Source organism: Pseudorasbora parva, chromosome 5 (genome assembly GCF_024679245.1).
Source record: "Pseudorasbora parva isolate DD20220531a chromosome 5, ASM2467924v1, whole genome shotgun sequence".
Taxonomy (NCBI): Eukaryota; Metazoa; Chordata; class Actinopteri; order Cypriniformes; family Gobionidae; genus Pseudorasbora; species Pseudorasbora parva.
Window position 1 is genome coordinate 23,497,920 of NC_090176.1, and position 22,303 is coordinate 23,520,222.

The 22,303-nt window shown below is 36.5% G+C and overlaps 4 protein-coding genes and 1 non-coding gene across 9 annotated transcripts; 2 read left to right on the top strand and 3 right to left on the bottom strand.

Annotated features, from left to right (window-relative positions):
* Window positions 1-1,706: 1,706 nt before the first annotated feature.
* hce2l1 (high choriolytic enzyme 2-like 1) lies at window positions 1,707-4,158 on the bottom strand. Its single transcript, XM_067443550.1, has 9 exons — window positions 4,093-4,158; window positions 3,962-4,013; window positions 3,827-3,890; window positions 3,605-3,741; window positions 3,385-3,502; window positions 2,615-2,793; window positions 2,458-2,539; window positions 2,149-2,273; window positions 1,707-1,833 (listed from the first exon to the last, which is right to left on the bottom strand). Exons 1-9 carry the CDS (start codon window positions 4,150-4,152, stop codon window positions 1,820-1,822), a joined length of 831 nt encoding a protein of 276 aa, XP_067299651.1. The 5' UTR covers window positions 4,153-4,158; the 3' UTR covers window positions 1,707-1,819.
* Window positions 4,159-4,823: 665 nt separating this feature from the next.
* Window positions 4,824-7,940, bottom strand: hce2l2 (high choriolytic enzyme 2-like 2). 3 transcript variants are annotated; one of them, XM_067443547.1, is made up of 9 exons: window positions 7,802-7,940; window positions 6,619-6,647; window positions 6,486-6,537; window positions 6,336-6,398; window positions 5,915-6,064; window positions 5,705-5,822; window positions 5,445-5,623; window positions 5,286-5,367; window positions 4,824-5,205 (listed from the first exon to the last, which is right to left on the bottom strand). In XM_067443547.1, the coding sequence occupies exons 4-9, from the start codon at window positions 6,367-6,369 to the stop codon at window positions 5,073-5,075; spliced, it is 696 nt and encodes a 231-aa protein (XP_067299648.1). In that variant the 5' UTR covers window positions 6,370-6,398; window positions 6,486-6,537; window positions 6,619-6,647; window positions 7,802-7,940; the 3' UTR covers window positions 4,824-5,072. The 3 variants fall into 3 exon arrangements, with proteins under 3 accessions (XP_067299648.1, XP_067299649.1, XP_067299647.1); XM_067443548.1 differs by having other exon boundaries at window positions 6,619-6,644; window positions 7,802-7,883; XM_067443546.1 differs by lacking the exon at window positions 7,802-7,940 and having other exon boundaries at window positions 6,619-6,739.
* Window positions 6,915-6,987, bottom strand: trnak-uuu (transfer RNA lysine (anticodon UUU)). Its single transcript has one exon. It is a non-coding gene; the product is annotated as a tRNA-Lys (tRNA).
* Window positions 7,305-9,650, top strand: si:ch211-167j6.3 (kinetochore protein Nuf2). Its single transcript, XM_067443549.1, has 5 exons — window positions 7,305-7,462; window positions 7,553-7,641; window positions 8,963-9,100; window positions 9,260-9,399; window positions 9,505-9,650. The coding sequence occupies exons 1-5, from the start codon at window positions 7,406-7,408 to the stop codon at window positions 9,564-9,566; spliced, it is 486 nt and encodes a 161-aa protein (XP_067299650.1). The 5' UTR covers window positions 7,305-7,405; the 3' UTR covers window positions 9,567-9,650.
* Window positions 9,651-11,543: 1,893 nt separating this feature from the next.
* Window positions 11,544-22,059, top strand: ankzf1 (ankyrin repeat and zinc finger peptidyl tRNA hydrolase 1). Of its 3 annotated transcripts, none has more exons than XM_067443553.1 (16): window positions 11,544-11,675; window positions 11,970-12,117; window positions 12,202-12,296; window positions 14,804-14,906; window positions 15,002-15,195; window positions 15,738-15,844; window positions 15,937-16,090; window positions 17,351-17,573; window positions 17,663-17,761; window positions 18,623-18,781; window positions 18,871-19,020; window positions 20,479-20,767; window positions 20,892-21,003; window positions 21,287-21,454; window positions 21,548-21,627; window positions 21,731-22,059. In XM_067443553.1, the coding sequence occupies exons 2-16, from the start codon at window positions 11,979-11,981 to the stop codon at window positions 21,852-21,854; spliced, it is 2,196 nt and encodes a 731-aa protein (XP_067299654.1). In that variant the 5' UTR covers window positions 11,544-11,675; window positions 11,970-11,978; the 3' UTR covers window positions 21,855-22,059. The 3 variants fall into 3 exon arrangements, with proteins under 3 accessions (XP_067299654.1, XP_067299653.1, XP_067299655.1); XM_067443552.1 differs by having other exon boundaries at window positions 11,545-11,676; window positions 11,950-12,117; XM_067443554.1 differs by having other exon boundaries at window positions 11,545-11,676; window positions 11,950-12,117; window positions 18,871-19,009; window positions 20,477-20,767.
* Window positions 22,060-22,303: the final 244 nt, after the last annotated feature.

Below are 22,303 nucleotides of genomic sequence, written 5' to 3' on the forward strand. Positions count from 1 at the left end.
CTTTATATAATGTCAATCTAATGAAATAGCAGCGAGCTACCGTTACTTAACAAACTTATCAGTAGCGTTAGCTAATGTGTGAGACAGAATGTTGTGCGGGCGGTGGCTATGTCAACACACCTATAAGTTGGTAGGCTATGTTGACATATTAACCGTGCATCATTATTTGAGTTACTCAAATTATAGATATGTTGACATGGCATCCGCGATTGTCGAACATTCTGTGTATCAACTGTTCAATAAGGAAATACATTTCAATTTAGTTTATCATTACCAACATAAAACATAGTAATTGAGAGAACCAGCACCAGCAATACGTTGTTCATTGGAACACGCGCTGTGTCGCTCCCCACGTTCATCAATCATTCTAATAAACATTTATTTTGGAACTCAGAGATATATGAATAAGTAGATCATTATTAAATCGATATTATATGTAGCTAGTATTAACATATGATAAAAGTGACGGTCACCTTATATTAATTGACCAAGATAGTGGCATATTACCTTATGAAGCTAACGTTACCTTCTCCAGCTACATATAAAACCAATAATAGCTAGTCCATCTGCGTTTTACACATGACATCATCGTGTCACCAAATATACGGATATAAATATACTTTTGAATCAGTTTTAAAAAGTCTCAGTTTCAGTCTCCAAAAACACAGAATCCGCCTGTTTGAAAAGCCGATGCAATACAAAATGTATACGTATTCAGCTAAACGCGTCTCAATGTGGTCAAGATCGCTATGCAATATGCAAACATACAGCATGTTATGATTATATGATTATTATGTTAGCTGAATGGTTACTTAAATTACCTGTTTATTAAAACGAAAGCGAGATCAGCATATCTCTCTGCAGTCCGAGCTTGTCACGAAAATTTCGCCATCTTTCAAAGGCTTCTCCAAGGTTTACACGTCTCTTGCTTCTTCTACTGTCCCAAAATCTTCTCGGGTCATTTTTTTTCACCCGTACGTTTGCGCTTTGTTGGGCTGGCAAAACGTACAGGCAAAGAGTAGTCATGATCCATTATCGTACAGACTTTTTTATACGGGTGTTCCCCTTATACTGTCAGTGTTCCTCTTTGAGTTTGGCGGTTCCGCCGAAGTTCCGCAGGAAGCAAGACGCAAACGTGGATATGACGTGAAAGACGGGCGACATAACGGAAATAAAGACACGGTCCGTGTCTTCGAATTAAAATATTAATTTCTCTGGATTTAGAAGTTAATTGGAACTGTCGGGATAATGTAAACACACAACTTAAAAAATATATAACATAGATATAGTGATCTTTTCTATTTTTAATGCTGAAACATTACATATTGTGCCTTTAAAGTTTTTTTATTGTGGATAATTTTATATGTAATTTGCCCAAAAATGCATTTCTATGCTGTAAAATAGTTGAGCTGTTTATGTAACTAAATTGTGTCACAATGTCGTCATCATTTTATGGAGTACATGTATGTATGTATACATGTAACGCTGTATGTATGAAGTATGTAAATAATTACTGGTAAATAAGAACAAAAAATGTTTAACTCTTGAGTCAGTGATACTTTATTTACACTTTTGAGAATGTTAATTTAACTCGGGCCAGTGTGAATTATACATACGCCATACAAGTGTTAAAATTAACTCCCATCGAGTTAAATTAACGATTTTATTGTGCATGTGTCTTAGTTTAAATCATGCATTTGCAAATGTTAATTTCCAAAATTGAAATGATCAGCGCATCATAAAACGAAGGAATGTGAATAAATGTTGCCCAGTGAATTATGGTGGGTCCATTCCATATAACTCTTTCATAAATGATGTGTCACACAAAGCCACCTAGAGGACACAAGAAAGAAAAATGCAAGTCAGACAGGAAGCATAGTAAACGTTACATAGTAAACACTTTACAATAAGGTTTTGTTTTAACATTTGTTAATTCATTACATAACTAACAATGAAAAATATTTTTTACTTAAAAACACTATCAAAATTTAAAAGTTGTATAAAACAAACATGAACTAACAATATCAGTTGTAACTAACATTAACAAAGATTAATAAATACTGTAACAACTGTATTTCTCATTGTTAGTTAATGTTAGTTATTGTAAAGTGTTACAATTTACTGAAGTGAAATGACTGTAATATCTACCACAGTTATACAAGGTGTTTATTTTGTGAATATCCAGAAGACTTGGTCCATCTCGTTGGCCAATGGGAATATAAGGGTCTGGTTTAGGGATGATGGTGGGTCCCCCATCCTCTGAGAAGGCATACCTGTGTGTGCATCAGCATTCATTTAACATCTGACATTTTATATTGCCTCATTTATAAGAGGCAAAATTGTCTGGTTTAAGGGAATGTTTAAACAACTATGGACTGCATTTTTAATGCATTTCAGATTATCCACTAATAGTTTAGCAGAAGCATGCATACTGTACAGTAGATTTCCAATACTCACCTCCCATAGTGCATGACGGAACTGTAGTCATATGCTGTATTGAGGTTGTTTGTCTCATACTTCCTAAAGTTGTGCCTTTGATCTGAAAGGAACCATTTACATCACTGTATTGAACACATCGGCTTCAATAATTACAACGATGGTTTCAATAACTTACTCTCTATGATGTTTTCCCACAGGATGGAAACATAGTGCTCACGATCAGAGCGGGACTGCTCGTGTACAAATCCCAGAGCGTGCATTAGCTCATGGGATGCCACTCCTGACCACATACAGCCCGGAGACTGCAAAGACAGGGTCTGACTGCCTCCTATCATTCCCAGATATGACCAGCAGCTATGAGGACGACAGTGGATGACAATAATAACAGTAAATAAATAAATAAATGCTGTTCAAAATTTTGGGGTTTTCCTGTGATGACAAAGCTGAATTTTCAGCATCATTACCCATCTTCGTTGTCGTATAATTCTTGAGAAATCTTTCTAATAGGCAGATTTGGTGCTTCAGAAACATTACTGGGCTATTATTTCTATTACTGTGAAAACAGTTGTGTGTTGTTCTTAATATTTTTGTGGAAACTGTGATCAGTTATTTCTTTGATGAATAGAAAGTTCAAAAGAATAGCATTTATTTGAGATAGAATGTCTTGTCACACTTTTGATCAATTTATTGGATCCTTACTGACTAAAATATACATTTTTATCTGTGTACTGACCACAAACATTTGAACACACACACACACACACACACACACACACACACACACACACACACACACACACACACGCACACACATGTAAATAATAACATTTTCAAAAAAATAAATATTTTCAAAAGGATCTAAAGACTCTTTCAAAATTAGGATCACACTGTGTAAGAGGAAATATTAAAGAGCATGTTAATAAAATATGACTGCAATGTGCTCACCCAAATCTAGACTGGATATTAAGGAAGTTTGCTTGATGTGTGCGAGGCACAAACTTCACACATGTGGCAGAGGAAATGTCCAACATTCCTGTTTCTATGGTGATTCTGTCCATGTCATCTGTTAAGACACAAATCTTAAAATGTATTATTTCATACCAAAAACTTTGATTTAACTTGGACTAATAGTTTATCAAGAGTTTAATATAGAAATCTTACTCACCGTATAGTGGGGACATGATGTAAGGTACATACACAAAACCATCAACAGATTTGGGCCAGCGGCAAGAATCTCCTAAACATGTGATGGCACTGCGGGATCCTGAACTCAGTATGTCACCCTCCCGCAATGGAAAACCTCTAGACACTGGTGAAGAAAGATAACCACATGTTTCATACTCAAGGAGTAATTCCATGTAAATCTAGGTTTGGATCTGTCATGCACATACGTTGGTTTGCTCGGAGGATCCTGTCCATGGCATTCATTTCCTCTGGGTCCACGTATTGCTCTGTTGGGTTTAGGAATGGTACATCAATTCATTATACAACAACCTCTGCTCTCCATAAAGTACCAGTTTACCTGTATATTCTCTCTTTGACCTTAGCCTCGTCTGATGGACCAATGAGGAGTTCTAATACAAAAGAAATAACATTTATTCACAGGTATAGTATATAATATCAGTAAACTCTAAACTGCAGTAGTATTCTTACCTGAACAGGTAAAGACCAGGACTCTAACACCAATCCCACAAAAATACCCACACAGAGCATCTTGGTCGTCACTTTTGAGTGCGTCCTGGTGTTCTGGCATGTAAACTAAACTAAAGTTAAGGCCCTTGGAGCAAGAATATATACACTCAGGGTAACACCCATCTTCACTCCAGGTTGCAAATGGAGGGTTAGGGGAGACGTAGCGTGTCATTATTTGATATTCATGTGTTTCCCTAATGAAAGGTTTGGAAAGTATTCATGTTGCTGTCAGTTAGTTCTTACTTGACACTTCAGCATTTTTAAAACTGATCACTACAATGGCGATTTGAAGTCTTGCTGATTCTTGCGTTATTCACTCTGACCAAGCACAACATGTGCATGTCCAAACTCATCCTTATCTGATGTATAAACTTCATCTTAATAATCATTCGGGCAGTATATATTCTACCAAAATGTGGTGCAGATAAACAAACCCTCACACTTTTCTTAAACTTATCATTTTTGCATTACTGCAAATAACAGTTTGTTTTAAATTCCCCTTGTGTAATTCATAGTGTTGATGCCTCCTTACATATTTATTAGCTCTGAGATCATTCGGCTCTGAACACTACTTTGAACATTTACTTAACTTGATTTGACTGTCATTTTGGAGACCCCACCTATAATATAATAATGACTATTTTGCAATGCAATGAAAGCTTAAATGAAAAATCAGAGAAAATATATTTATGGACGAGGTTTATTAATGTAATGTGTCAAAAACAGGATAAGAAAGAATATAGAAATAATAACAGCATTAAAGAATGTTCCTAATAATTACTTATTATATTGATTATCAAGCAATCGTCACAATCTGCCATTTTACTTTAAATATATAATGTTGCAATGTTAAAATAAAAGAAGTAAAAGCATTAACGCATTAATAATAATATCAGACATTAGCCCTGTGATGGATCATCTGTTGTTGTAAATAGATTTCATTACACATTACAGTTATACAGTTTATTAATCTTCATTATATCCAAGTCGCTGGGCCCAAATCTCTGTCCAATCTTCACATTCCAGTTCCTTTTTGGTACAATAGTAGGTTCACCGTCCTCAGAGAAGGCATACCTGAAATGACCAAGAATACAATTACATAACTGCAGTTTCTTATATCTCTGAGTTATCATATCAAATGTATGTCAACATACTTTCCAAAGTGCATGATAGAGCCGTAGTCGTAGGGGGTGTCCAAGTTGTTAGTCTTAAACTTTTCAAAATTCCTCAGCCTGTCTATATTTGTGAGCAGAAGAATGTGAGCGATAAAATTGACTTTTAAGTATATATGGAATATATGAATGTTACTTTACCTTTCCATATATTGGACCACATGATGGTGACATACTTGTCCCGGTCGGCTCGGGATTGCTCATGCACAAAGCCCAGCGCGTGCATTAGCTCATGAACGGTGACCCCTGACCCAGTGCAGTCGGGTGTCTGTAGAGAAATGGTTTGTCTACCACCACGTGCCCCCAGATATGACCAGCACCTATGTTTTAATCATAAAAAATGATGAAAATCACTCAGGACAATCATGCAACATCTCAGGAAATAAACATGATATTTATACCCTGTTTTGGGCTGAATGTCCAGGTAGTCCCTCTGGTGAGTTCTGGGCACGAAGCGCACGCAGGTGTCCTGTTCAATGAGTTCCATGCCTTTCTTAATGTTCTTCACCTCTGCTTCGCCTGTGCAGAGGAACAATCGAAAGCAGATAACAAGATTTACTAACTTAGTGACTCCTGTGGCACTGTATATGAAAATAAAAAAGGCTGCTTACTGTACACATGAGAGAGTGAGTATGCAATGTACACATTTCCATCTACAGATTTGGTCCACAGGCAGCTCCTGGCAAAACAGTTCTTCTGACTCCTACCCGATACGGCTATATCTCCTTCTCTCAGGTTGGTGCCATCCACGGAAACGACGCCTATAGCAGAAGAATAAAGATTATTTATATGCATTTATGGTTCCATGAAGAACCTTTAACATCCATGTAACTTTTCCATTGCACAAAATGTCCTGTATAGTGGAAAAAAAGTTATTTAGATTATTACATTGTTCTTTACACTACAAAAAAAGAAGAAGAAGCGTATTTTAAGAACCATTCACTGAAAGGTTCTTTGGGAGACAATTTTTAAGAGACATTACAGTAAAACAGAAGCTAGAACATTCACAGACTTAAACTGCAAAAGCTTTACCTTGATAGTCATTTACATCTATGATCTTGTCCATTGCATTTTGGTTATTTTCTTCAATATCATCTGGGAAAGAGATATGTAATGTAACTTAAAATGTAATGTAACTGTAATATCTTTATTGATTTTCAATGATTATACAATACAATTTACCAGAGTAGCTTCTCCTTTGCCTTCTTGCTCCAAAATTTGAGTGAGAGGAAATCTGCAGAACAAATGTAGTCTATATCAAAATATGTCGTTTTTAATTAATAAAAACAAAACATACACTGACTCGTTCAGTTACCTGAGCAGGCAGAGATAAACATGGTCCTGCTAAAAAGAAAAAGAGGATGATAAGCAGTGTGTACTCCATGAGTGAGGTTTGCATTACTGAGGTTTGCTGTGTAGGTTCATGCTGACTGCCATTTAAGTACTATTCGCCAGCTTCCTGTTACATAATGTGCACTCTCAGTGGCCAACCAAATGCTTGTTTTTCTTCTTTACGCTGTTTTTAATTGTCACATGTTCTTACACACACTTAACTACTATTTTTATTGTATAATATCAGTGTTTTTATTTCACAATCACAAAAAATTATTCCGCCCGAACAGGGACTTGAACCCTGGACCCTCAGATTAAAAGTCTGATGCTCTACCGACTGAGCTATCCGGGCTTCGAGGGGTCTCGTTTCAGAAGGATATGACAAAAGTCCAAAAGCAAGTTCAAAAGCAAGGTTTGAACTCAGTAAATATAAATATATTTGATTGTAAACGTTTCAAATATTGTTAATGTCTGTATATTTGTAGATACGTTACAATCATTCTAATGATCCGTTTATTTATTAGTATCAGTCTCGTGCAAACGTCAAGCAAAAAAATATATATATTATATAGAATCCAAAATAAACTTTAGCTTTGCGGAGTCATTTGCGTGTAACGTTATATTGTATTTCACAGCCGCTTTAAACGTGGCTAATCATCCAATCAAATTTTACTCGGGAAGTATCAGTTATTTGCAGACTGTGTGAAGTAAAAGATATCCCAATTTGGTACGCTCTACGTGTGCGTCCTCCTGTGAGAGAAAACGCTGTAATGGAGACCCCACGAAATTCTTTAAACATCACCTTTCAAGACGATACGGAAATACAGGTGAGCATCGAGCGGTCACGCGTTTATCCACGGTACTAATACGAACGCTACACGCATTTGAGTGACTCACGTTTTGTTTTTCGCTGTCAGGATTTGTTAAAACAACTCAATGATGCCAAAACTGAACTACAACTTACCAAAGACGAGGTGGAGCAAGTAAATAAAGATGTTAACAAATGGTAATTAATACTATACCATAATTATCTATCTACAATAAAGAGTCAGCATGTATGAGTTATTTATGATGTAAGATAGTAGGAAAATCATAGGATGCCACCATCATTTAACCTTAAATGAATAGTTCACCCCAAAATTTTAATTATCCCATAATTTACTTACCCTCAAGGTATACTATGACATTCTTCTTTCAGATAATGAGTTGTTTTGGCATGTTTGTATAGTCTAAACAACAAAGGTTTGTTTTGATAAAATGTAAAACGTAAGAGGTTCAATTCGTTAAAACAATGGTTTATAAAGTATAGCCATTGGGTACTATTATTGCCATCTAGTGGCTAATGAAAATTTTTACATTTATACCAACATAGGTCACCAGATGTCCCCAAAGTCATCACATTTTTAGGTTTTGGCTCTCTGAACCATATACCCTATGCATATACCTAAAAAAATATATATATATATCTGAACATACTGGAATTTTTTTTTTCTTTTTTTTTTTTTTACTGAAGTTAAATTATTATTAAATATTTTTTTAAAAAGACACAAAAAATTTTTTTATATAAAAATATGGTACTTTTAGTGGTAAATAATCATTTTAAAAAACTGCATGAATTGATAGTGTTTATATTATTGAACATATTGATATAACATTGACCCTGCCCAAAAGTGTCCACAAAGGAACAAAGAAGGGCTGTTAAAGGGGCTGTTATCTTTTGAGAGTTAAATAATATCCTTGCCATTATAAAAGTAATTCATACGGCTCCAGGTGGTTATTAAAGGCCTTAGGAAGTAAATCGATATACATATTGAAAACTTTATAAATACTTAGCTTCCGTATTCAATTTACAAAGAAGTTGTTTCTCGTGGTAAGCTACGTCGGACGTCATATGAGTTACGCTTTTTTCCTAAATTGCAGGCAGTGTGGTGGAAGATATTTCACGTGATAAATATGGATGTTTTCTTAACCAAACCCATCAATTTTTTTCTCTTCCATTATCTGGAAGTCAATGGTGCCCCAGGACTGTTTGGTTACCCGTATTGTTCAAAATATCTTCTTTTGTGTTCAGCAGAAGAAAGAAACTCATACAGGTTTGGAAAAAATTGAGGGTGAATAAATTATAACATAATTTTTATTTTTGGCTGAACTATCCCTTTAAGAAAAACCAAATCGTTTAATATTTTACAGAATAACTTATTTAAAATGGCCTATTTAAAATGTAATTATGCAATCATTTATTAAGTAATTATTCAGCTACATGTATCAGGGTTTTAGATGCCCTTCCTATCTCAAACATGAGTCAGCTCCTATTAATATCACTTTAGCAGAGAGGAGTTGGACCGAAGGATGATGATGATGGTCCAGATGGATGAAGGCCTCTGCAATTCACTGCTTGAACTGGACACTCTCATGCAGGAGAAGAAAAGTCTTGCCAATCAGTTAGAAGAATTAAATTTGTCTAGGTATGACAAATCCAGTAACACTATTGTTTATATTGTTCAATTTGATCCTTCCAAAAGAACATTGTGTTACAACGTTGTGTTATTGCTTGATTATTTTTTGAAAAATGTAGTTCTGTTGTCCATAGAGGCATCTTATTCTTCAAATCCATTTTGTTACAGGACCATGGAGTCAAAGCAAGCTGTTCTGAGAAGTTTGCAGGAGGAGGAAAGCGTCCTACAGGAGCAGGAGCGTAATCTGAAGCTCAAAAGCGAGCAGCTGAGGAAAGAACTGGTGGAAGCTTCTTCAAACATACAAGAAGGTACAGCTTGTCATGATCTCTAGAGTTCTGGAGTCTGCAGATACTGAACTGGCAGAATAATGTGCTGTTGATATTCCTCTGATCTCAATTTCCTTGGTAAACCAGGCTCATCCAGCCAGAATAAGTCTACTAAAAAGCCAGTGAGAAAAAGAGGAGCACGGAAGTGAGCACAACATCAACAACTGCAACACAACATTTTTTATTTTTTTTTATTTAGTAAAATTATGCTGCAATAAAGACGTAACACTATAGTGACTTTTTCCATCATGTATTTTGTTATTTCTAACTTCTTTTTTATTTGATATTTCTAAGAAAGCAGTTAAAATGTTCTTTGAATTTCATGAAAAGAAGTGTAATGATTCAAGATTTAAAAGATTGTCCTCTGGCAATGATAAATTCAAACAGATGTGCTGAAGTTTTCAAACTTTAGGATACATTTGGACACACCTCTATGGGGTCATTTCAAAGAAGAAAAATAATAATGTAGGGTTAGCATGAAACGAGTCATGATTTCTTCTTTTCTTCCCTATTGTGATGTATATCTGAGTAAAACTGCTTGTCAAACAAGAAAAAATGTAGGATGAGACTTGATTTTGTCCATCATTGGATGGTTGTGGTTTGCTATTGTTGTAATGTCACATCTTAATTTACTCTGTTCCCTTTTTAATAATTTAATCTGTAAAACATTTCCCGTTTAAACATACACACACGCATCTTTTTGACATATTTTCATAGGACTTGATCTCTTCCACGCTTTCTATAACTGGCACTGATGTCAGATCCTGCCTTCACTTTCAATTGTGATTGGATGGTCATTTTTTTCTTCAAAATATACCAAGATGTGATTGGCTACCTTTGATTAGGCTATTCTCACACAATATTGGCTCTATTGGTCACCAATAGACATTTTAAGAAAGATGAAATCTTTTTTTTCTTGTAAATAAAAATAGAACTGAAATAGGAGACATTTGATCCCCCTACATGTGAGTGATAGGTTGCCTTGCCAGTAAATAGATCATCAGATTAGAGATTACACTGCAAGAGTTAGGGGACGTTATTTTGAATAAAGATTAAGGGAACAAAAAAAAAAGTGCTTGGATAAAATCATTAATAAAATAAATACTGCAATATTGCATAACAATTAACAATATACATTTTGATTTAATGTGACCTTAAAGGCATCGTCATTTTTTTTAAGCTCATGCTCATGTTGTTCCAAACTGGTATAACTTTTTTTTCTGGGGACTTTTATCTATGTAAAACATCAGGACGATAATTTTTGTGTAAAGATAAGAACAATATGCAAATACAAAGGCTACACACATACTATATATATATATATATATATATATATATATATATATATATATATATATATATATATATAGGTTCTTCAGCGGTTCTTTGGGGGTGGTTGAGGTGCTAGGTGCTATGTAGTGATATTCTGTATCTGTTAGCCCATGGATTTATAGTTAAAGGTACTCCATAAAGAAATATTCCAGGGACCCCACACACACAAAAAAAGACCTCAGAAAAGCATAAAAGTGATTCAAAACAGCTTGTGCCATGGTTGTGATTTTCCATTAATAGCAAACTTATTAGAGTGGCATATTTAAAATCTAATAAGGAGAATGGGGTGGTGGTGGTGGGATGCGAAAAGACAGTTGATTCAGAGACAGTTGACAGAGCTGTCAATTCAGTTTAAATGATGTGGAACGAGGAATAAGAGAAATTGAAGCATGAGCAAAAGATAATACATGGTGATTGACTAGTCTTTAAATGAACGTACCTCTTATGGTTTGCACCATTTTGTTCTGTATAGCCCCTAGGTGCTATTTAGCACTTCAAGTGGTTCCCCTGTGATCCACTTTTAGTGCTATTTATATTTAGAGTGTATGAAAAATTAACTGAGCAACAATATAATACAAATAAAATATTTTAAATATTTATAATTTGTAGAATGACAATATAAAAGTCTATTAATGTTGCCTTATCACACATACTATTTTTCTCAGTTATTTACTTATTTAACATCTTATATTGCTACCGTAATATTTTAAGAAAACGGATACAATCACATGGATATCATCATGGGGGTCCTAATCTAGAAATCGTTCAAACCGATTTTAATGCTCTGTGGACGTTCTCGCTATAGTATTTTGACACTTGTCGGCCACCGTAGAGAAAACACGTGCGTAATGTAATATTCTTCACGTCAGCTTATTCGGACTGAAAATATAGTCACACCGTATAGGGACCGATGTTTTTGCCAAAAAGGTAAATAAATACATTTACTTTGATTCCATTTATAGTTAATTTAACTGAATTTTAGAGACAGGAGCGCAGTTACCTTCGCCGAATCAGGCTTTACTCATCTTGTAGATAAGCTGTCAAAAACATGGACATTGCTTTGGTTTTATCAGTCCCAGTTCATCGGATGTTTAGTTTAACAGTTAATGACTAAAGGCCACTCACAATTTTTTGTTCTGTTGTTTGCAAAACTCTTGCTGTCATTACACATCCCTTCCCTTTTACTACTCGTGTATTAAGGTGATGTGGTTTCTTCTGTCGACTGAACCATGGCATCCCCGGAGCTGCGGAGTGTGTTTTCGCTGTGTGCTGATCAGACAGTGACTGCAGGTTTGAGAGAAGTGTCTGGACTGCTAGGCGATCCCGAACCTCCCCAGCCCCAGCCTTCTAACACAGCCTCCTGTGAGGGTAAGAGAGTCAGACTGCTCTAATGAGACCACATACATACGGCTGCTGATCAGGTGTTTACCATTCACCCCGCAACTCTCACAGATGCTGGAGCAAGAAAGGCTGTATCTGCCGGAGAGGTGTCAGACAGGATGTTCTGCTTGGCCTGTCAGTGTCGGTTTGAGAGTCGTGAGGAGCAGGTAAGCATCCTGATGAGTAATTAATTACACTGCTGGCACAATCAGTTTTGAGTTATGAAAAAAAAGGTGTGTATATATATATATATATATATATATATATATATATATATATATATATATATATATACCCTTCTAGAAATCTTTGTTTTGCAGATAATTTCAGCCTTAGGTACACCATCTATTAAGTTTTATTATTATTATCTCTTAATGTACTTAAAGGGACAGTTCACCCGGTAATTAAAATTCTGTCATTGATTACTCACCCTCATGTCATTCCAAACCCATAAGACTTTCATTCAACTTCGGAACACAAATGAAGATAATTTTTATGAGATCAGCAGGGTTTTTCCTGGGTCAGAAATGTTCTTCGGTGGTGGCTGTCTAGCTGACCAGACATGGTCATCCACACACACACACTGTGTTCAGAATCCAGACTGTTAAAACAACGCAAAAGATTTGTCATCACAGAAAACACTTTATAAGGATATTTTTCCGTGTATTTGAAAGTATGGTTTATGGCCGCTGCATGTGCGAACCGTCTGTCAGAAGAGTTGCGTTTATTGAGCGCAATTAACACCCAACAGCAATTCAAGGGAAAAAAATTGCAAACGTGCCACGTGGAACATTGAGTCAGTCTTACGACCTTTTACTTTTGTGTAAGTTCAGCTGATTTTGATTAATATGTGCGAGTGAAAGAGCTCAGACGGTGATCGTTTTGAAGACAGAAAGTGCGCATGGACACTCAGTTAACATGCGCCCTGTCATCCGCATTAGTCATCTACATCAATATATAAATCACAATAACTCATCAAATAAGACTTTGGCGGGACAAAAATTTGTTTGGGCAGCCGCCAAAAAAAATTAAATGTAGGAAGAACCCTGATCAGAGAGATTACTGTCCCTCCATTGACAGCTATGCAACTACCACTTTGATGCTTGAAAACATTCATAAAGAGATTGTGAAACTAATCCATATTAATTGAGTGGTTTAGTCCTAATTTTCTGAAGACACTTGATCACTTTATATGATAAATTTAACTTAGGCTTTTGTTCACATATAAACATTGATCAGCGAACATGAACAGATGCTCAAACGAACCTGCGTAAAACACAAGAATGAACCTCATTGGTTCTTGCGGAAGCTCAAACGCGCTGCCTAAAGCTTGGTACATACTCCACAAGAACAAATACATTTTTTCTCGAGGTGGCAAGAACAAGAACAAAGTTAGTTCTGGCCAGGACATTCCATACTTCATGAGAAAAGCAGGTGCCGACCATGTCCGTTTGTAAGCATTAACACTGCCCACTTAAAATTTCTGACCAATCACTAAATAGTTCTCAGACATTCACAAGAAAAAAGTTCTGCTTAGATGATGTGTTGAGAACAAGTTGCGTAAACTCCCAAACCAGGGCTGCGAGAACAAAATTACATAATTTTGTTCTAACAGCCCTGAGAGCAAGAACTTTTTTCTCTGTTCTTGCGGAATATGTAATGGCCTTAACACGATAATGAATGTAGAAAGAAATGGTTACACTTCATTTTAATGTGTCATTATTAGAGTGTAATTTTATATATATTAAAAGGTCCCGTTCTTCGCGTGTTTTCGAAGCTTTGATTATGTTTACAGTGTGCAATATAACATGAGTTCATGTTTCGCGTGTAAAAAAAACAGTATTTTTCACATAATTTACTTATCTGTACAGCGCTGTTTTCTCTGTCCTAAAAACGGCCTGATGATTTCCTTGTTCTATGAAGTCCCTCCTTCAGAAACACGTAACAAGTTCTGATTGGGCCAGCGCTTCCCGTGTTGTGATTGGACAGCAGCTTAGCGCATTTTGCCTGGAAAGGTCCCGCCTCTTACCATAACGGGGAGATGCAAGCGCTGAATGCGCTCTTCTCCACGTGGGAGCAACAAGACCACGCCCCCTATTTTACGTGTACTTTTGGGTGGAGGGTTAGTCAACAAACGGTTCTAGTGACGTCATTACATCCCTGCATTTCCTGCTGTAGTCTAAACCGGCCGTTCGCTGTAGGCTTTGAAAGTGAACTTCTGTTAAATAAAATATCTCGCTTGGCATTGAACTTTGAGCTTTTATAATTTTGCAGGTATTATTTATGCTCTAACAGCAACATTACACACTAACTAAAGTTTGAAAGATGGAATCGCGAAGAACGGGACCTTTAAAATGACATGTACTTACTATAACGTTAGGGTAGGATTAGGATTTGTTTGAAGGTTGGTTGCAAGTAATTATGCATAATTTTTTGTTATGACCATGGTAAGTACATGTAACATATGTAACAAAGACACTGCAAAATAAAGTGCTACCAAGAAATGTTAAGCATAGTGTTGATTCTGCAAAAAGCACCCATAAAAAGTAACATACAAGTCATCCAAACTACTACTGTGCTATTTTCCAAGACTTTTAAAGCCATCTGATAGCTTTGTGTCAGGGATGGAAAGAAATGCAATATAAACGTTAATGCAGCCCCCATCTTTGATCAGATGGAGCATTATAAACTCGACTATCACCGCTTCAACCTGAGACAACGGCTGGAAGGAAGGTCAGCGGTCACAGTGGAGGAGTTTGAGAAGAAGACTGGGACAGGTAGATTCATGAATGCTTATATGACCTCAGTGAGGAACTCTATTATGTCATCCAGTTGCATAAGTGTAATCTTCCCGTTTCTCTTCTGTCAACAGGTGATATTTCCAGCATTTCGGGTTCAGACTCAGACAGTGAGGATGAGGATCTTGGAGATGAAGTAGCCCCTGAAGAGAAAGACAGTGCTCTGGACACAGATCAGTCCCCATGTCGACGTTCCACCAAAATAGTCTTTCAAAACATGCAGGGACAGTACCTCTCATTGTATCGCTGTGTTCTGCAAAGCAAGAGAGTGAGTAAATATAGCCATCATTACTCAGATTTGTTCGTTTTTTTTGTTTTTGCCTTTATTGTTTAGGGCAGTTGAGTAGAAACAGAAAGTGATAGAAGAGAGGAGAAAAAGTACCTAAATTATTTACAAACATTACCAATTTTACTCTGAGTTTAGTTCAAATAATATTTACATAGAAAGGGTTAAAAAAAGACCAATATGGTCATTCCATCTCAGATGAGATGTTGATGTTTGACGAGATGTTTATTGCCCCCAACAATCATTTTTTGTCCCATTCAGCCTCTTACTGGCAATGACCTTTTTCAAGAAGAGTAAAAGCTTTTAAAATTATCGAGTGTGGTATTACTGATGTATTTTATGTCATAAAACATGAAAATATCTTAAACTGGTGTTTACCACAGAGATTATTTTAGGCCAAGAAACCCATTGAGCTTAGATACAGGAAGTTGCCAATACATTTCAAGATTTTAGGACTACGTTGATTGCAGCATACTATTCTTTCCGTCTCATCTATAATTCGGTTATCATATTCATACTCACAGGACAATGAAGAAGACTTGGTTTCCTCTTTGCTAAAAATATCAAGCAACACTATTTGGGTCATTCTGATGACTGGTGGTGGACACTTTGCTGGAGCAGTTTTTAAGGGGTCAGTGAAAAGTTATAAAGTTGTTCTATAAGCATAAATATTTTAGAGTGAATCAATTCTCTTACCCCCAAATTGATTTGTGTAATGTACAGAAAAGAGATTCTGCAGCATAAGACGTTCCATCGGTACACAGTGAGAGCGAAGAGAGGGACTGCGCAGGGACTGAGGGACTCTCAGAACCGCAGCCACGTGCCTAAATCTGCAGGGGCGGCCCTAAGGCGTTACAATGAGGCAGCGCTGCACAAGGTACGATATGGACATATAAATGACAATTTTGAATTTGCTCCCTTTGTTATATATAAAAGCTTGAATAACACTGACTAGTATGGAATTGTTATAGAGTGCAACAGTTGGGTTTTTAAAGTCATTTTTGTCATGGGGAAATTGCTTTTTTTAAACATGAACTTCTAAACCTTTAAAGGGTTAGAGGGCTTTAGAGGGCTTTCTGTCCTTTGAATGTAAGTGTATGCCCACTTGCTGTCCATGTCCAGAAGGTAATGAAAACATCATCAAAGTTGTCCATATGTGACATCATTTGGTTAGTTAGACTCTTTTGAAGCGTCGACAATACATTTTGGTCCAAAAATAACAAAAAATACGACTTTATTCAGCATTGTCTTCCCCGTTTGTTTTCAAACCTCAAATAAAGAATCAAACGGTCATGAATCAGCAGCAGATTGATTCGTATCGCCAATGTCACATGATTTCAGCAGTTTGCCAGTTTGACACGCGATCAGAATCATGATTCAGGATTCATGACCGTTTGATTCTTTATTTGAGGAACACGGAAGAGAAGACAATGCTGAATAAAGTTGTATTTTTTGTTATTTTTGGACCAAAATGTATTGTCGACGCTTCAAAAGAGTCTAACTAACCAACTGATGTCACATATGGACAACTTTGATGATGTTTTCATTACCTTCTGGACGTGGACAGCAAGTGGGCATACACTTACATTCAAAGGACAGAAAGCCCTCAGACTAAATCTAAAATATCTTAAACTTTGTTCCGAGGATGAACGGAGGTCTTAAAGGTGTGGAATGACATTGGGGTGAGTCATTAATGAAAGAAATTTCATTTTTGGGTGAACTAACCCTTTAAAGACAGCCCTACTTTAAGCAATGAGATTATTGATAGATGGTATTTTCTTCTGTTGAAGCTGTTAGCCTGCATTATTTCTTATTTTCATCTTATTAAATAAAGGTTTAACAGCAGAAATTGTGTTGAAAAACTACATTACCCATGATGCTGTACAGAAAATTCCACCAATCAGAAAGTCGCCACACAAAACCTGGCAAAAGAGTTATTTAGCTCCACCCACTAATCGAGTTGGTCTCCTAAGCTCAGAAAATACTTAAATATTTGTGTGCACATTTTGCTATAAACTTGAATTGTTTTAATATATATATATATATATATATAGTAGTTTTATATTTCTCCATCGTTTTTAATTCGATTATGGACACTGTTGCACTCTATTGATGTTATATGCCCTATTTTAAACAGGATATTCATGATCTTTTGGAAAGCTGGGCTGAGTATTTGAAGGAGACAAGTGCCATCTTCCTGCGAGCACCAAGTTATAACAAGACCATGTTTTTTGGAGGTCGTGAAGCACCATTGGACAAAAAAGATCAGAGAGTCCGCGTACTTCCTTTTGCCACACGTAGAGCAACATTTAGTGAAGTACAGCGAGTCTTTGATCTGCTCTCAACTCTACATATTTATCGTATGTTGAGATTTACCCCTTTTTCAAATATTTTTCTAAATAATCTTTTAATTTCTTTCCTTTTAAAATAAATGTCTGTTCAATTTCAGAAAAAGACACAGAAATCTCCAGTATTCTCAGTCCATCGAAGAGAATGTTGAAGAAGAAAACTCCTAAACCTGTTAGTCATCCAATCCCAAACACTAATGGTGCGTCTGTCTTAAATGCCTTGTTTCAAATTATTATTATTTTTTTTTAAATTGCACTTATTTAAAGGGTTAGTTCACCCAAAAATGAAAATGATTAAATGTATTACTCACCCTTATGTCGGTGGACACCCGTAAGACCTTCATTCATCTTCAGAACACAAATGAAGATATTTTTGTTGAAATCAGATAGTTCAGAAAGGCCTCCATTGGCATTCATTACACTTCCACTGACCCACTCACAAGACCCATAAAGGCACTAAATACATCTATACAAAGTCCATCTCACTACAGTGGCTGTAGAATAATTTTACAATGCGACGAAAATAGTTATTGTGCGCACAAAAATCAAAATAACGACTTTATCCACCAAGTTATTGACGTGTACTTGACGCATGCGCGAGAATATGACACAGATCCTCCGTTCAGATCGTTCGAATACATGACCCAGAAGAGGAGGAGCGCCGCTATCGCATGAGTTCGCGTCTGAGACCTATACGGAAGAAAATAACTTGGCGGATAAAGTCATTATTTTGATTTTTTTTTTTTTGCGCACAAAAACTATTCTTTTCACTTCGTACAATGATTGTACAGCCACTGTAGTGAGATGGATGTTGTAACGATGTCTTTAGTGCCTTTATGGGTGGGAATGGGTCTTGTGAGTGGGAATGTACTGAATGCCAATGGAGGCCTTTCTGAAGCCTTTCTCAGCCATCAGCTTTCAACAAAAATATCTTCATTTGTGTTCTGAAGATGAACCAACGTCTTACGGGTGTTCAACGACATGAGGGTGAGTAATTAATTAAATCATTTTCATTTTTGGGTGAACTAACCCTTTAAAGGCATTCTTTTTTGTTTGCTCAGTGCCTGTAGGGGGAGAAGAGGGTGAAGTAGAAAGTTCAGGAAGTGAAGACTCAGGAACACTTGAGATGGTGGAGGTGACACTGGGAACTCTGGACCTCCGAGAATATGAGGTACAGCTTAATAAGAAGAAAAGGAGGAAACGGAAAGAGAAAAGAGAAGGTAATGCCCTTTGCAGAACAAAAGAAAAAAGTTTTAGTAAAGATAGAAATTATATACATCATGATCTTTTTTATCTCATTTGTCTTCAGACTCGAGCAACAAAGATGTAACTGAAGAAAAGGGAGATGATGAAACTGCAGAAGAAGGTGAACTGGAAGGTGAAGGTGACTCTAAAGAAACTCAGAGGAAGTCAAAGAGTAGGAGGAAACCCAAAGGCAGAAAACATCAGCCAGAAGAAGGTAAAACACTGATATTGGAGCTGGAAGCCAACCCACAGTGTCCACAAAGCCTTTATGCCACAGAAACATGGCCCATTTAATCCTGAGCATCAAAAGCTTGGAGTCAGAAAGAAATTAATACTTTAATTTAGTAAGGCTGCATTAAATTGTTCAAAAGTGACTGTAAAGGCTTTTATAATGTTACTAAATATTTGTATTTTAAATAAATGCTTTTCTATTGAGCTTTCTGTTCATCAAAGATTCCTGAAAAAAATGGATCCCAGTTTCCACAAAAATATTAGCAGCACCACTGTTTTCAAAATGTATAATACAAATATTAGTGCTGGGCGGTATGACTAAAAAATTATATCACAGTATTTTTCTATATTTGCCGATATCGGTTTTGCTGTATATGACTGACATTTTCTTCTGATTGAGAGAGGAAGTGCTGCAGTAGATTGACTAGAATACCCCTATTTTACTGACATGATGAGTGAATATTGTAGAAAAATTACACACTAGAGTTAATACAGGTTTGCAAAGCCCCACAAAATGATGCTGTGGTAAGACAACCAATAAAAAACAGACCTGCAACAAACTCATTACAGATGCATGAATTTTAAAATATGACTACGGAGAGGAAAAAAACAGAGTTGAGAGCACCTTAAACATTTTAAAAATCTAACGCTATATAACAACAAACTGCCAAAACAAGTGAGAAACGAGGAAGAACATTTAAAGCAGAATAATCTATGGTGTCATTGCTGTCGTGATCAGACGTACAGTTGTATCAGTGTCCTTTGCATACATTTTATTTGAAGACATGATGAAATGTGCTTTAGTGATGTGCGCATACACGCTACATGCAAGTTCATGTTTAGAGCACTAGAGTATATGGAACAGCTCCATAAACTCAAACGCACTCGCTTCGCTCTGAATCAGTTGTTAATCTCATCATGGCTCTCCGCGCAGAAACCGCTCTCAAGTGTGTGCCGCGTGTAGTTTGAATTCTCTGCTGTAATCAAGGGCTGAATCCGAAATCATCCCCATAACCATTATTTGAAGGGACAGCCATTTGGACATTATTGAGTGGACTCATTCAATCCCCCATTGCACCACAATAACCAGTGTACATCTGATGTACACACAACGGCTTTCCGACTTTACACACTCGTTTTCATTCAAAGTGAACAATATAAGCGGATAACATAGGGAATAGTGAATGATGCTTCAGTGGGCGATTTCAGATTCAGCCTTGAGATCTTAGCTATGCTCTCACAACAAGTGCAACAGTGAAAAGGGACTCCCTCTCAAATAGTACCGATGCGCCGCATTCCGAATGTTTTTTAAGCTACATACCCGTATTGCGGTATTATCAAAATACATATAACAAAAATAATTACCAGTATTCGGTATGAACCGGTATACCGCCCAGCACTAACAAATATATTAAACACAGTGTTCCTCATGTTTTTTCAGATGAAGTGGATGAGTCTTGGGAATACAGTTTGAGGGATGCTCTCTACACCGCCTGTAAAACAGGAGACATCCAATCATTACGCTCCCTCCTGCAACTACCAGAGGACCAGGAAGAGAAAAAGGATGGAGGAGAGAGAAAAACTGAAGAGAATCCTACCTCAAGGGTTTTGTGTCTTCTCAACAAGCCCATAGACTCAGCAGGCTATACTTTACTGCACGTGGCATCCGCAGCTGGACAGAAATCAGTCATCAAGCTGTTAATGGATGCAGGGAGTGATCCATCTAATAAGTACGCACATGCAAAATCACTGTAATAATCAGTTAGGAGCAATAAAAACGTACTGCATATGGACACGTTTTCATGAGGTTAGACAGGTCATTCAATTCTAAATAGAAGCCCATTTCTTTTTCAGGGATAAGAAAGGACAGACTCCCTATGGCGTTGCTCCTGAAAAAGATACCCGAAACACGTTCAGAAAGTACATGGCCGAACACCCTGACAAGTATGACTACACTAAAGCACAGGTAGACAAATTTATATTGTTATGATGACTAGCAGTGTTAACATAATCTTTATAGGCATTTAAAAAAGCTAAACCTTTGTATTCATTTAAGGTCCAAGACCACTAATTAAAAGGATTGTTTTTCAATTTAAAAAATAATGTTTTAAAAAGTTTTATAATTGTTTTTACTAAAGAAAAAAAATCATACTAATGTCTCAGACCTCCACGGTATACAAATGTTTATTAAAATTATTTAAAATGTGCCCTTTTCAGGTTTAAATTAGATTTGCTTTAATGTGTTTAAGGTTCCTGGACCACTGACTGAAGAAATTGAGTCCAAAAAGGCAGAGAAGAAGAAAGCCCAAAAAGCAGCACGGAAACAGAGAGAGAAAGAGCAAAAGGAAGAGAAACTTAAGAAACAGCAAGAGGAGGAGGAAAAGAGGAGGTTCATGGCGCTTAGTGACAGAGAGAAGGTGACTACTTTATTTCTTCCTCTTGCTGTAGCTCTTTGTTACACGATTGACCTCTCGTCATTGGCTGATTGTCATATTTCTGATGTCACACAGCGAGCTCTGGCTGCAGAAAGGAGATTGGCTGAACATGTTGCCACATCTGGAGTAAAACTCACCAGTATCACCACCATCAGGTATTATCTTTTCTTATGATGTAATCTCTCTATGGAGAAATAACTGTGTCCTTTAAGTTGTGTTTAAAGGAAAAGTTCATCATTAACATCATTGTTTTGATAGGAGATGCTTTCAGTGCGGAGAGTCATTGCTGGGGAAGATTCCTTTTGAATACCTGGACTACTCTTTCTGTACACCTCGCTGTGTCCAAGCTCATCGCAAAGCCAATGCTGCTGCCCGGCCCTGACCTCTCACATCCTACCACACCACATTAGAAAAGGAGAAGGAGTAGTGCCATATTGTGGCCAAATTTCATGTTATGGGAGTTAACTTTATTTTACAGTAAATATGTCATGGAACTCATAGTTGTCTTTGAAAAATCATCAGACTACGACAGAAAGATTGCTTAAATGGATTTGAAATTGAATAATAAATCATAAATGGGCAAATGATTTGAGTAGACACTGTCAGTGTGTCTAGTTTCTGTACTAGATTTTAACTCTGATATTGTTTTACTACTGGACTCACTCTGGATACAGACCAACCACTGTTTTTATCTATACTTAAAACATTATCTATAATTAAAATAAAATATCAGTTTATAAAAATAAAAAAAAACATATTTCATTCAGAATTGTAAAGTGAAGTCCTGGTGCGTTTTGTGTTTAAAAAATGCAAAACTATAGAGGAATCACT

Excerpts from the sequence above, each read along its gene's own strand:
- ankzf1 (XM_067443553.1), top strand. The coding sequence starts at position 11,979 with ATGGCATCCCCGGAGCTGCGGAGTGTGTTTTCGCTGTGTGCTGATCAG. Across the intron at positions 17,762-18,622 it reads TCCAATCCCAAACACTAATG|TGCCTGTAGGGGGAGAAGAG; the intron begins GTGCGTCTGTCT and ends TTGTTTGCTCAG. Across the intron at positions 21,628-21,730 it reads ACCAGTATCACCACCATCAG|GAGATGCTTTCAGTGCGGAG; the intron begins GTATTATCTTTT and ends TTGTTTTGATAG.
- si:ch211-167j6.3 (XM_067443549.1), top strand. The coding sequence starts at position 7,406 with ATGGAGACCCCACGAAATTCTTTAAACATCACCTTTCAAGACGATACG. Across the intron at positions 7,463-7,552 it reads AAGACGATACGGAAATACAG|GATTTGTTAAAACAACTCAA; the intron begins GTGAGCATCGAG and ends TTTCGCTGTCAG. Across the intron at positions 7,642-8,962 it reads AATAAAGATGTTAACAAATG|CAGAGAGGAGTTGGACCGAA; the intron begins GTAATTAATACT and ends ATATCACTTTAG.
- hce2l1 (XM_067443550.1), bottom strand. The coding sequence starts at position 4,152 with ATGCTCTGTGTGGGTATTTTTGTGGGATTGGTGTTAGAGTCCTGGTCT. Across the intron at positions 3,742-3,826 it reads CTCCGAGCAAACCAACGTAT|AGGTTTTCCATTGCGGGAGG; the intron begins GTGCATGACAGA and ends ACCAGTGTCTAG. Across the intron at positions 3,503-3,604 it reads CATCATGTCCCCACTATACG|ATGACATGGACAGAATCACC; the intron begins GTGAGTAAGATT and ends GTGTCTTAACAG.
- hce2l2 (XM_067443546.1), bottom strand. The coding sequence starts at position 6,702 with ATGCAAACCTCACTCATGGAGTACACACTGCTTATCATCCTCTTTTTC. Across the intron at positions 6,399-6,485 it reads GCAAAGGAGAAGCTACTCTG|ATGATATTGAAGAAAATAAC; the intron begins GTAAATTGTATT and ends TCTCTTTCCCAG. Across the intron at positions 5,206-5,285 it reads TCTATCATGCACTTTGGAAA|GTATGCCTTCTCTGAGGACG; the intron begins GTATGTTGACAT and ends TGGTCATTTCAG.